Below are 13,528 nucleotides of genomic sequence, written 5' to 3'. Positions count from 1 at the left end.
TTTAAATTATATTATGTGAGCTAAACATTTAAAACATTTTCCTTAAAGTATAATTTTTTGAAAGTACTAATGTTGCTGTCCCCACTACAACAAATATACTGAAATACATGTAATTTTGTCCTTGAAACATTTAAATGAAATACTATAGAATTCCATTCATTCTTATGGAGGACTGCTTTTCTGAGGATCGTCAATATGGCCGACCCGTGGCTTCAAAGCTTCTCCATGGCCAAAATATAGCGTCAGCAATCGAGGCTTATATACATCATTGAGTGGCAAGGAGTGGAATGTTAGCTAAAGAGACTGGTACTCAGACTAAGGGGAATTGCATTGAATGAAATTATTAATTTCCAATGATTTAACGCCTGTAAGGGCAGGGTGCCCTAGTAATGTTGATTATGTCATGATGTCAATAATGCCACCACATCAGTGTGGGGTATCACCTTTGGGGTCAATTCAGTAGAATAATATGCAATCAAAACTGAGAGATTCATTATTTGATTATAACTTTGATGTCACCATAAAATTCAAATTCTCATCATATCAATGTCACAAAGGTCACCTGACTTGGAATGTTTACTGCTACCGCACAAACCTTGTTAGTTCCAATTATAACATTTTGGACGGAAAAATTCTCATTATCCTTTTTGAGAATGAAGAAAGCAGGTAAAAAAGGTTTTGGAGGTTGGTGGTCTGGAGGTTATGAAGAACCTGACAAGCCTGTGGGGCAGCAGTGGGCAACACCAGCCTTAGCCAACTTCACCAGCCAATCACCTCCACCCCCACACCAGTGACCTGTGACCTGTGACTTCATGGTGGCGCCCTAAGAGGCGCTGTTTATGGAGTTGTTGGACCTCTGGGAGGGCGCAGAGGACCAGTGCTACAAGGCCAAGTTGGAAATAACCAGGGAGCACAGCACTACGCTGGATGAGGGCACCTGGCTCCAAAACAATGACAACTGGTGAAACCACACAAGACACTACGCTGTCAGGTGAACAATTATCTTCACGATTCATAAGAGTGTGTGTGTAAAAACAAAGATATTTAAATCCTTCATAAAGATGTATTCCTGCATTCCTTTTATTTAATACGTCCAACGTTGTATACAGTACTAGAATACTACAGCAGCTGTTTTACTAAAAGGAAGTGGCTATTTGTCAGAGTTAACATACTGTACAGAATCGAGGGAAGTAGAGGAATGGGAAACAGGATGAGAGAGAAAGGGAGTTATCTGGTAAGCAGAGGGGATGGAGAAAGGAAATCAGTGATGTGGGGTTAGGGTGAATACATCTGAACTATACTCCCACTGTGCAGACATGAAGCCATTAACCCAACAACATTGGCTTTAAACTGTTTGAGCTGTTCTATCATTTCCATTCCACTTCCCTCGTCAGTCAGCAACAAATCTGAGATCGTATTGCCTTTGAAAGAGCGCTTCTCATTTAAACATCTGTATTAAACTGAATTCAATCTAAAATCTCTAGTACTTCTCTCAGTTTATTCTAGATAAACCCATTTTGTGTGACATGGCAGCCTTTTCGAAGAGCAGTGAGATTAGGTTGACAGTGGGTATTCTCAGAGGGGATAGAAGGCTGGGTTTTGGTGAGCCTCGGGGGAAATGTAGTGGGCTAACTAAACAGAACACAAAAAAATTTAAATTCACAAAAGTAAAACAAACCACCAATGCAAAAGTACAAAGTAAAAACATGAATCAGGTACATATTTATTAAGGCAATCTTAAATAGAAAGTTCAAGTTGAGAAATGAAAAATAATGCTGGAGCCAGCATTTCATGTAAACACACACACAAGAAAAACAAAGCAGCATGAAAGAAACGTAAAATATTTACAACATTAAAAATGGAAACATAAAAAATCCCAACATTGACTACAAATAGGTGTACACCAATTACCAAGACATTGGGTATAGTGGTTATCAATAAAAGGCCAAACTATTGTGAATTAACATTTACCACAGTTCAGACAATTGGCATCCATGGTATGTTGAAAATAAAACACACTTTAAATTAAAATTGATTAAACAATTCAATGACCTAGCTGCCACCATTGAAAAGCGCTAGATACATCATGACACCACACCCTCTTCCAAATGGTTGTAGTAGAAAGGCAACAAGGACATTTTGCTCACAGACAAAGAGCACTGTGGTGAAGAGATTTGGTAAGAGCCTCTGTTTCAGTGGTCACACACAAATGTATCCATTACAAACAATGAGCACCATGAAGATTCAAACAAAGAGGCATTCAAAACAATCTGTAAACAAAAATTGTATGGAAGCATTCAAAAATAGCTTACTAAGGATACAACCACACTGAAAAATCCCAATGGATTCGGCAATACATTTCATTTGTCATTTTGAGTTTCCTTTGCATTAGTTCCCATGGGCCTTTACATTTACATAATTTAGCAGACCTTTAGAAAAGTTTCGGCAGCTGTCTAAGTCTATTCAGGTCCAAGAAATGTCCCATCGACCCCTCTGGTTGTGGACACTCCCTTTGCATTTCACCTAAAGATGGCTGCCGTTTTGCACCATTCTCCTTGTCTGAATGTTGTTTGGCGCCGCGTGCCAAAAGCGGCATTTTAGGACGCAAGTCCCTGAGTAGCTGGCTTTGAGAGTCTGCATGTGGCGCCTGGGGGTGGACAGGTTTGCAATGTGGCAACTCATTGGTGATGTTTTTCAGAACCAAACATTTGCGCTCCCTCTCTCCCTGCCCTACTTGTTCCTGTTGAACATGGAACTGTACGGTATATCCCATCTCCTCCTCACTCCCGCTCCCCTCCTCTATAAGCCCGTACCTCCTCATGTACTTGCGGGTGGCGAAGGACATGTTGGGAGACAGGATACAACTCAGTCCAACAGTGATCTTCTCCGCTCCAGGCTTCTCTGAGAGCAGTGTGCAGGGGCTGAACCTAGGGAGGGCCCTGGGGGGCTGTTGCCCTCCCCCCATAGAAAGCCTAGAGAGCTGCTGGTCGCTGAGGTACCGGAGGGCGATGGCGTTGGCCTCCAGGCTGAGGTCCACGCTGCCGCTGGGGCCCCACATGCTGGTCCCCGTGGACTCCAGGAGGGTCAGTCTGCTGATGACCGCCTCTGGGTTGATGCCAGCCAGGGTACTGGGGAGAAGGAGACAGAGCTGCATTTTTTATCAAAGTTAACAGGAACACCTTCTGCATAAGTAATGTAACCTATGTAATTACTCTTTAATATGTGCTGTAGTGCATGCCAATTGAAACATTTATTTTTCGAGTACTTCTTGGACTTACATGAAAATGAGAGAGAGAATAGAAGACAATTAGCAACAGTAATAGCATCTATGATCTACATACTGTAGGTACAAAGATGCTGAATAAACATGACAATTCGATGCTCATACCTGGAGCTTTCCATCGAGCTGCGTGTGGCCTTGCCCCCCGGGTCGGCAGAGTCCAGATCCACATTGACCCCTAGCTGCTGCAGCTGGCGCAGTGTGGCGTGGAGCACCTGGTCCTTCCCTCCTGGCGGCTGCTCTCTGGGCTCCGGCCTACGGGAGCGGAGGGGGACAGGGCTAGGGGATGACTGCTGGGACTGAGAGTGGGACACTCGTCTGGGGGACAAGCAGTGTTTCTGCTGCTGTGGGTACGAGATCTGTCTGTCCTGTTCCTCCTCATCTTCCTCCTCGTTCACTGATCCCTGGAGACGGCTGTTCACTTGGCCCTGTGGAGGAAAGAAGAACTTATTCATTGATAAGTGCTTTTCATACATTTAGTGGAAAGTGACAAATAGTCAGGGATCAGGAGGGAGGCTGGCCACATAACATGTGGATTAACCATTTCACTGCAATACTATATTCTGTTGAAGCCTACCCATAAATAAGTAAACTAGGATAAAAGATGGGGCAAATGCATCATCACTTGGGCCGTGCTCATAACTATTTTTTGTTTCCTTTCGTAGTTTTTCTCCATACATGGAACAAATGAAGTCCCTATAAAACACATATGTCAGAGTCAAGGCCCGCGGGCCACATTCGGCCCGCGAGAAGGTTTTTTACGGCCCCTGGGATGATCTTGATTTATTATTAGAACCGGCCCGCAGACCGCAGCAAGCCGGCAGCCCGCAGATCTTTTACACGCACCAATACTACATTTCCCACAATGCAACGGTGACGCACCGAGCAGTAGGCTGCTTCATTTCAATATTTATTGGCACAGCAGTCGTCAGCATCACAGTAAAATTAACTTTCAGATACCCATCAAAAATGGCAAAACGGAAGGTGGACACTGAGAACCGGGGGTTTCAAACAAGGTGGGAGTCGGAGTATATGTTCACGGAGGTAGCTGGAAAACCTGTGTGTCTTCTGTGTGGAGAAAGTGTGGCGGTACTGAAAGAGTATAATCTGAGACGACATTATGAAACGAAACACGCGGACAAAAACAAGAATATGGACATGGAACAAAGGCTACAAAAGGCAGAGGAATTAAAACGAGGCCTCAAATCTCGACAGGCTCTGTTCAAAAAACGTGGAAAGCTCACCACCAAACCTCCAAATGGAGTTGATTGACCTCCAATGCAATGATGCACTGAGGGCAAAATATGCGGCAGTGGGTGCTGCGGAGTTCGCCCGTTTCCTCCCCGACACAATGCCCCAGCTGCGCATCCAGGCTGCTCAAACGTTGTCTATGTTTGGCAGCACATACCTGTGTGAACAACTGTTTTCTTTGATGAACCTGAACAAAACATCACACAGAAGTCGACTTACTGCTGAACACCTCCACTCAATTCTGAGGATTTCCTCAGCTCAGAGCCTTACCCCGAACATTGATGAACTTGTGGAAAAGATGGGACACCACCAAGTATCACCCTCAACCTCAAACAAGTGAACATTACTGTGCAATCACATATTTAGAGTTTTTACTCAGTTCAAGTTTAAAAGTTAAAGTTTAATATTTGTTTTCACTGCATGTTACTTCTCCTTAAACAAAGTGTTGTTTTTGATTAATAGATTTTTGCACTTTATTTTATTGTATTTCAATCCAATTATATTTTAAAAATATTTCAGTTGAGTGGATGATAGAAAATTGCTATTATTGTTTTTTTCTTTGAAGTAAATTTAGCCCACTTTTGCTAAAATAGAAAATATAGGCTACTGATGGTGCCTTGAATACCGGTTTCTTTCATTTAATGTTCATGTTATGGGGATTTTTATATAAAGGAAATTTGTCTTTTGTGTCTGTTGAAAATTAAAGATTACTGACAGAGCCATAAGAAAATATTGCTTTATTTATCTGATCATATTGGAATATATTTGTTAGGTTTTCAGTAGGTTCAATTAGGTTCACTAGACTATATGCGTCATTTAAAAAATTTTCAATGAACATTCGAACAGTCCGGCCCTCGGCTTGTAGCTAAATTTTTTATTTGGCCCTCCGTCCATTTGACTTTGACACCCCTGCTATAAAAGATGAATGAGTCTTACCAATAGGTCTTGATAAAACCTCTGATCGTCCTTCACTGCTCTGGTCTCCTGACTCTTGGTGTTGTCCCTCTGTGGCGACTGGGACTGGTAGTACATGCTGGCACTCTCCCCCAACACAGGGCTCTGGAAGGAACCGTCCCCAAACGCTGACTGAATCCTGCAACAACCGCACAAAAACACATGCTGTTCATAATACAGTAAGAGTTGAATGAAATGGCCACATGGTGGGGTGGGATCTCCCTTCTGAAAACAATTGTGAGGGCTCACCCTGACTTCCACATTTTGGCTGGATTTTAGATTGAAAACTTGGTCTATTTCTTTCAACCATTGACAACTCACCATTGTGTTATAGAGGGAGAAAAATGATGTAAACTCCGCTTAAAGGGGAAATCTGTGATTGCTACATTCATTTTTTTTTACTTTTAAATTAATTATATAGCCATTAATTATTGCACAATATAACTTTAAAATGCTTAGTTCAACTGTCGTACCCCATCAAAATATAAGCTTGTTTTACTCCAATGTTTGTGAACAATGCAATTGTAAAAAAAACACTGTATAGCCTCATAACATGGTTAAAACAATCATTTTGATATCATGGATGGTCAGTCTTTGCATACAAAGCTCCGTCTATGAATTTGAGCGTGGTTACATTTCTCCAGCTCCATCCCTCAACTTTTTACCAAAACAGTGGCGGGATAATACTTTGTTATTGTTTTAACAGCAGATTGCCCCTTAAACCTTTCCGAGTTCCAGGTGGCCAACTACGACATTACTTTCTTGCACCCTTCCAGTCAATTTAAAATGAAGGTGGATCAGCCAGGGCCGATGGCAGGAAACAAGCATTCCGTTTGGAATGCAGCCAACCAGTCTATCTTACCTCTGGTGCATTGATTGGTTGGAGGGTGTGCCTGGAACGTGTCCCTCACTGCCCCCACTCTCTTCTTCTGTGCCATCCACGTGCCTGCTGTGGGTGAGGCTGGCACTGCCAGAATTCCGACCAGAGGAGGACCTGCTGCCATCGGGAGCACCAGGCCCCCTGTTCGTGTGCCACTCTGGCTGTTGGCGCTCGTCCTCATCACAAGCGGGGGCATCGATGGGGTTTCCCCAGAACAGACTGGCACCTACACAGAAAGGAAAGATGCATTAAGAGTCAAGAGTGACTTGCAGTGAGTAGTTCTATGCAGCAAGCCTTTCCCCATGTTGTCAGGGAAATGCTCTCAAATGAACCAAGAGTGAGATAGCTGAAACCAGTGATGAGTCCAGTACCTGTTCCTACAGCGATGCTGACATTCCTCTTGGTGGGTTGTCCTGGGGAGGTGTGTGTCTGCATGGCTGCCTGCTCAGTGGAGATGCTCCCCCCTTTCCCCTGGGCCGCCAGTAGCTTCTGGATCTGAAATAATTGGGACATCAGGATTGGAAAATGGTTCAAGTGCAAGGGTAAGAACTAGGGATGCACGATATTACATTTTTTGGCCGATACCGATATCCGATATTTTCTTTACCAAAGAAAAACCTATACCGATATTTATCTTCCTACCTATTGCCACTGGCATGTGTGCCATGCATGGCAAACTGGCAATTCCGTATTCTTCCAAAGCATTATCACATAGTACAGCGTGTACTTTGTTCTTGGGGATTTTCCAAGTTTCAAACATGTTTTCAAATGCCATTGAAATGGCAGCAGCGGTATGAGAACCAGCACATTCTTGAGCATACAATACGGCTTTCCTCAGTACGAAATCCTTGTTGACCCACTGTGCTATCACACTCAGCATGCCCATGGGGCTGACGTCGCTGGTCCAAATGTCAGTCGTGAAGCTAATAGCAATGACACCCATAGCAAGTAGTTCATGGATGTAGTTTCAACAATACTGTGTAACTCCGGTAGGGCAACATCTGAAAAATAGTGCCTACTTGGTAGTGTGTACCGGTGCTCGACCAGTCGGCGAAAGCCAACATCATCCACGACAGAGAATGGTAGAATGTCAAGGGCAATGAATTCCATTATCTTGGCATTAATGGATTTCGCCTTTGAGTTGTCTCGCTGAAATGTTCTTACTCTTCCAAAGGACTGCTCGACTTGAACTTGTTTAGTTGTTGGAAGTGTGAGCTTAGTTTTTTTCTGCTTTTGTTGTAAGTAGTCGCTGAACGTCTGGGGGTGATGCACTTTCAAATGAGTAATTAGGTTTGTGGTATTGAAAGATTTCACTTTCTCCCCTCCTCAGGGAACAATAGCAGCACAAACGTTGCATATGGCCTTTCTGTTATCTTCCTTTGAAACTTCAGAATAGATCCACACAGCAGACATTGTGGGCTAGGTTAGGAATGCTGTGTAGCGCTGTATTTTTCCTGCCGTCATTACGTCATCTACCTACGTTATACAGGTATGCACGTAAGCTTTGACATCGGTTTTGCACATCGGCGTTAAACTATACATAGAGCCGATGCTGGCATTTTTAGCTAATATCGGCCGATTCCGATATGCTTACTGATATATTGTGCATCCCTAGTAAGAACTGTTGAAAAGCCCTTTCTAAAGCTGCAAGATTGTGGTTATCTGACACTGTACCAAACGACACCGTACAGAGCCTGACCTGTGCCTGCAGTAACTTGAGCTGCCGGTCTTGGTCCACCAGGATTCTGTAGGCATCAGAGGGCAGGAGGCCCATGGGTCCGTCCAGGGGGGAGAGAGACTTCGCCGACTGGGCCTGGCAACACTGGTTCTGACAGACGGGGGCCGGCAGCTCCAAGCAGGGCCCCTGGGCAGTGAAATGGTGTAAGTGTGGGCCCCCAGGGTGGCACACTGGGTTATGGTGAGGGTGTGTTTGGTGGGAAGGGGAAAGTTGAGAGGTGGGGCGATTACTATCAGAGATGGAGCAGAAGTGCCTATCTGGGCTGTTGTGGGTACCTGAAGCTCCCTGCCAGTAGTTGGGGTGGTACAGGGGGGTTACATGGTCGTGTGGTTGGAAGGAGCAGCACCCACAAGGCTGGTTCATGTTGGGGTTGGGGGTGCTGTGGAAGTGTTTGAGATGGACAGGGGGCTGTTGGTGAGTGGGCATGGGGGCCGGGGGGTGACCGGGGCTATGCCTGGGGCGTGGAGGGGGTCCGACAGAGGAGGCCCCCCTGTGAGAGAGGGGACCTAGCACTTGGTGGAACTGCCTGGCCTGGTGGACTGATCCATTAGGAGAGGAGCAAGTCTTTGGAGAAGAAGAGGAAGATGAGGAGGAGGAAGAGGTGGACGTCTTCCCGAACTGCAGAGGAGCCGATTTCCTGCCGGAGGAAGGGGGCCGGAGCGGTGGTGGCTGCTGCCCAGGGGTGAACGGGGATCCTCTGCTGCCCTTACCCTGAGGGTCCATGGCAGGGGTCAGGGGCTTTCTGATGGGTGGGGGGCCACTGAGTGTGGTGGGCCCCTGGCCTGGGGGTCTGGTTGCCCCAGGGTGGAGCTGGTGGGAGGGGGGGCTGCTGCCTCTGGGCTGCAGAGCTGAGAGGGGAGGATGAGGGGTGCCCATGGTCTGTCCATCCAGGATGCTGCAGTCCATCACCAGGGAGAGCTCTGGCACAGAAGGGTGGACCCGCTTGGTCTGAAACAACATGGAGCATGTCTTTTAGAACAGAGTTCATAACAACAAATAGGCTATATGCGTCAAACGAGAGGGAGAGAGAGACACACAACTGACCTGCTGGGTGAGAGGGTGGGGGTTTGGGGAGGGCCTGGGGGAGAGGTCCTCGTCCTCTACTCCAGAGTCATGGTCACTGATAGACAGTCTGTTCTGAGGAGACACTGCCACTACTGCAGGGCTTACGGAGAAAAGACAGACAGGCACTGTCAAACACCGTAGAGCCCACTGTCTTGATAAAGCCTTTTGTCTACCACACTGCAACTCCTCTGAAGTCATAGATACTCTTACAGGATTTTTTCTCATGAGTTCAGTTAGTATTTAATAACATATGACTAATGATTTTCTTGTGACCCAACACACAGACAAAAAGCCAACACTCAGAGTGAGACGGCCCTATTCACCTTGACCACCTATCCACTGCACTAGACTAAGTAAAACCATGTTAATACAGAAGTTTGAGAGAAGAGCCTGTGTATATATACCTTATGAAGGAGGCACGGGACACCAGTTCCCTGAAGAACTCTGCCTCGTGGTTCTGGCTCTCAGCACTGAGCTCAAACTGCAGAGTACGGCCCTCGGACTCCTCCACATTCTGCACAGACAAGGAACAAAAGATAAGTGTCATATATTCACATGGATTTACCACCATATAAATTCATATCTGTTGTAATAGTTGGTAAAGGTCACTAGAGGGCTTTTCATACTACTGAGCCGAGCCAAACTGTACTGAGATGGTTAACACATCCACCATAGCTGCTGGAGGGGACAATCTGAAAGGGAAATGTCCAAGCCAGCACGGTTCTGGTCAGCCCTATAGTTTGAATCAGGCATATGTGTGCCTACCTTGTAGAGGGTGAGTGACTCAGTGCTTGTGAGCAGTTGGAAGGTCATGTCCTGCTGCTGACCGCTGCAGGGCTGGACCTGGTAGAACTCTGGCTCCCTGTGGGTCAGCGAGTACAGCACCACCAGGAACGCACCGCTCTCCGACGTCACCCTGCAACACAACAATGACAAACCAGGGGTATGTTCAGTATCAGGCAAATGTTGTGGAACACTGAACCAAACACAAATCCAGACTACCTGAACAGTGAACACACCCTCCCATTACAATTGTTTTGGTGCTTTTCCCAAACGTCAACCCATCACCTTTATAAGATGTCTAGAACATGTAGTTTCTATACTAACGCATGTTATTTCCTTACTGATGTGTCCTTTTCTCATGTTTATAAAAAGTGTTTATGAACATGTGTCAATATCAACAACACATACAGTACTGGAGCAAGGCCAACTAGGACATGACAGTCAGTGTGCTATTTTCTAATGTGTGAACAGATTGGCATCCCCACTCACTTGTCCTGGAGGGAGGAGCTGAACAGGTACCTCAGACACCACGCCCACACCTGGGGGTTGGATATGTGGTTGACCCCACTCAGCCATCTGCCACAGATAAACGTAACCACGTCAACCAAACTGTACATTCCTGCGTTGGCTCACACGCACGCACACAAACAGCTTGACTAAATGAATACAATAAGGAAGGACAAATCCTTTTGTGGTTCAGATTATCTCTAATGAATGGAGGGGGATTTACGCACATCCAAAATAATAACACAAGCTGGACAAAGAAAATGATGTAAATAAAGTACATGGTGGGTATACTCACAGTCCCACCAGTGGTAAAGTGTAGGCTTTCGGGTCAGATTCCAGTACTAGGAGCAGTTTCTTGCTTTGATCCATGGTCAGAAAGCTGAACAGAATAGAGAAAAAGTGAAGGGGGGCATCCATTTTCTGATAACACTGAGATAAGCTCTTAACGTCTGCTCAAAGTCAAGTATCCTAACCTTACCGCACCCCGTTATTGGCCTATGTCCTTACCCTCGTTTGTGGTTAGCGCTGCTGTGTAGCGGCTGGGTGAGGCTGGTCGGTCCGCTCAGGTTTCTGGCCAGGGCCGTGGGGATGATGAGCACGGGCCGAATGGGCACAGCGTCCAGTGTGTTGCCGGGGGTGACGGCGGCCCAGCGCAGGCAGAAGCCCAGGCTGTCTGCTTGCTGGGAGCAGCCGAGGTGTGCTCGCAGGGCAAGCAGCTTGGACAGGTCCAGGGACTCCCGGGTGCTGCAGCAGTGCTGGAGCATCTGAACAGGTAGGGAGGAGGGGAGAGAAGTTGTACAAACATGACATTTGTGGTGAAAATGTAAAGATCGGCTTTACTTCAATAACTGAAACACAAAGTGGCTTGAGAATCTGAGGGAAGGACGAGGGGATGGGGGCTGCTTATTTTCTCCACAAGAAAAATCTGGAAATTAGACAGGGTAAAAAGCACCGTTTAGTATTAGCAAGCAGAAAAAAATGCTTTGACAATTGGCAGTTCAGTGATTAGCAACACCTGTTGCCGACAGGTTGCAGTAACTGCCAAGCCCGGGGTGGAGGGAGTATGCTCCTTCTGTCACCTGGACAAAAGTAAAGGTGGGTTACTTCGTTAGGCAGTTACTTGACAAGGTGCAGTTCGGATTAATGTAAATTCCAGTAGGAAAAACAGCACTCTGTAAGAATATGTTGTATAGTTATTGCTGGTAAGCATAAAGCCTACAGATCTTAACAAGCATTCATTTTATTCAAACATAACAAAGGACATTTACATTCAGTGTAGACATTTACACATTAATGTTACCTTGAAAGAGATGTGGAAATCTTCTGCAGAGTGAACCATGGTGTCTGTGGCAGCGACCCCCTGGGTTCCAAAAACACAGAGCACCAGGACGTCCCCGGGCATCAGGGCAGTGGGGACCTTTCCAGAGGAGCCAGGTTGCTCCCGGCCCGGGTCGAACCGGTCCAGAGTCAAAGTCACACCCTCTTCATCTTGAAAGAAGTGGAGAGAGAGAAGGGAGTTCACATCAAGCAAGGGAAGGGACAGGGGGCATTTTCAAAATAAAGCGCTTAAGCTAAGAGTTGTACTTAGAAAGCAAGCAGTAACATATGTACTCAATCCATCATTATCATCATTATTTTCCATCTAAAAATAGTGTGACAAGTTCTCTTGAACTTTTAATATTTTCAATTTTATGTAATAATGCCTATGTTAATCTCACCAGAATCCACAGCAATAGTCCCCAGCAAGTAACAGCAGAACTGGGGCTTGTTACTCTGTCGGGCATGCCGGTGGGCCAAGCGAAGAACGTTCTCCACCAGAAGTAGTCTGGGATTTCTGTTCAATAGAAAACAGGTTTTTAAGTACAAGAGAAGGAAGCACATTATCTAATTACAATCACAGTGTGCATTTCAATATAATGTGGCTTCCTTGTCTCCTTTGTTTCAACTGAACTGATTTGAGAGAATTAAGCAGATCAAAGTAAGCCAAGTATTTCAAATCAGTACAGACGAAGGGAAGGAGATAAGAAAGCCACTGGACTACTGAGATGCATCCTAAGTAGTCACTGTCGAAAAGAAAACAGTAGAGTACCTGTAATAGGATAGGTGGAGGCTAACCACATCCCCATTAGGTGTGGGGTCCCATACGGCCAATTTGGATTTGGTGAAGGTGAGGGCAGTAAGTGCGTTCTCTGATGACCTGTGGTATGGTTATCATCATCAAATACTAGTGTCAGACTGAAACCTCCCCGTGGGAACTGTTAGCTTTTGTTATTGTATTGGAATTATTAGGAAACAAATGACAATTGTACAAGGGTTGATATATGTAAAGGAAGAAAGCAAGTACATACCTTCTTGCCATTTTCAGTTTCTCTGGTTTGTAAACACTGGCCAGGACGTGAGATGGCAGTCCTCTCAAATTCACTTGGACACTCATTTCTGTGGTGTGGACAGGAAAAGTGAAATGGTTCTGTCAACAACTAACTAACCTTGACAAAATATGTGTGCATGACACACCATGCAAATATGCAAGTAATTAACTGACACCAAAAGACAAACTAGATGGCAAGGTGACGTTACCTAGCTAGATACTTAACATAAACTAGTTAAAAGACTTTGGACATCTGGAAAGCTTAGAAAATGGCATAGCTAGCTAACGTAACTACATAACGTTAGCTCACACACCCATTCTTACATATTAGTTAGCCCTAGTTGTGACCACATACCACAGCCAGTAATCTTCTTCACCAAACGTAGCTAGCTAACGTTAGCTTATCAGATAGTTAGCTAGCTAGTTAAATAGCAAGCCAGGCAGCTAACGCGTTAGCTATCATTTCGGTTCGCGTGCCACTGAGTCGTGTTGGCTGGCTCAAATGTTGTGAGAAATGTCCTCGAGCAGCGGTTTCAAGACTTCCTCCGCAACATCAGAGCGGCCATATCCGCGGTAAATCCACAATGTATCAAGCTATAATATTTTCGTTATTATTTTACTTCACTTGGTAGCAACCTAGCTAGCGTAGTATTTAATTAATCACTTTACACGTTGCTAAACACAAACAGTCCTTGTGATAAA

The 13,528-nt window shown here is 45.3% G+C and overlaps 1 protein-coding gene across 1 annotated transcript; it reads right to left on the bottom strand.

Annotated features, from left to right (window-relative positions):
* Positions 1-1,699: 1,699 nt before the first annotated feature.
* Positions 1,700-13,528, bottom strand: LOC121577424 (SCL-interrupting locus protein homolog). Its single transcript, XM_045223495.1, has 17 exons — positions 13,182-13,528; positions 12,807-12,894; positions 12,548-12,655; positions 12,177-12,292; positions 11,759-11,946; positions 10,966-11,222; positions 10,754-10,837; positions 10,441-10,527; positions 9,934-10,084; positions 9,573-9,682; positions 9,148-9,268; positions 8,065-9,051; positions 6,737-6,860; positions 6,348-6,591; positions 5,468-5,624; positions 3,389-3,708; positions 1,700-3,128 (listed from the first exon to the last, which is right to left on the bottom strand). Exons 2-17 carry the CDS (start codon positions 12,890-12,892, stop codon positions 2,432-2,434), a joined length of 3,837 nt encoding a protein of 1,278 aa, XP_045079430.1. The 5' UTR covers positions 12,893-12,894; positions 13,182-13,528; the 3' UTR covers positions 1,700-2,431.

The sequence above is a fragment of the Coregonus clupeaformis genome, chromosome 11, assembly GCF_020615455.1.
Source record: "Coregonus clupeaformis isolate EN_2021a chromosome 11, ASM2061545v1, whole genome shotgun sequence".
NCBI classification, from domain to species: domain Eukaryota; kingdom Metazoa; phylum Chordata; class Actinopteri; order Salmoniformes; family Salmonidae; genus Coregonus; species Coregonus clupeaformis.
Note: the sequence above shows the minus strand (reverse complement) of the source record. Positions and strands in the feature narration are given on the sequence as shown.

Coding starts and splice junctions, on each gene's coding strand:
- LOC121577424 (XM_045223495.1), bottom strand. CDS start 12,892: ATGAGTGTCCAAGTGAATTTGAGAGGACTGCCATCTCACGTCCTGGCC. Junction 12,656..12,806: donor AAACTGAAAATGGCAAGAAG/GTATGTACTTGC, acceptor ACCATACCACAG/GTCATCAGAGAACGCACTTA. Junction 3,129..3,388: donor AGCTCGATGGAAAGCTCCAG/GTATGAGCATCG, acceptor CCTTCTCCCCAG/TACCCTGGCTGGCATCAACC.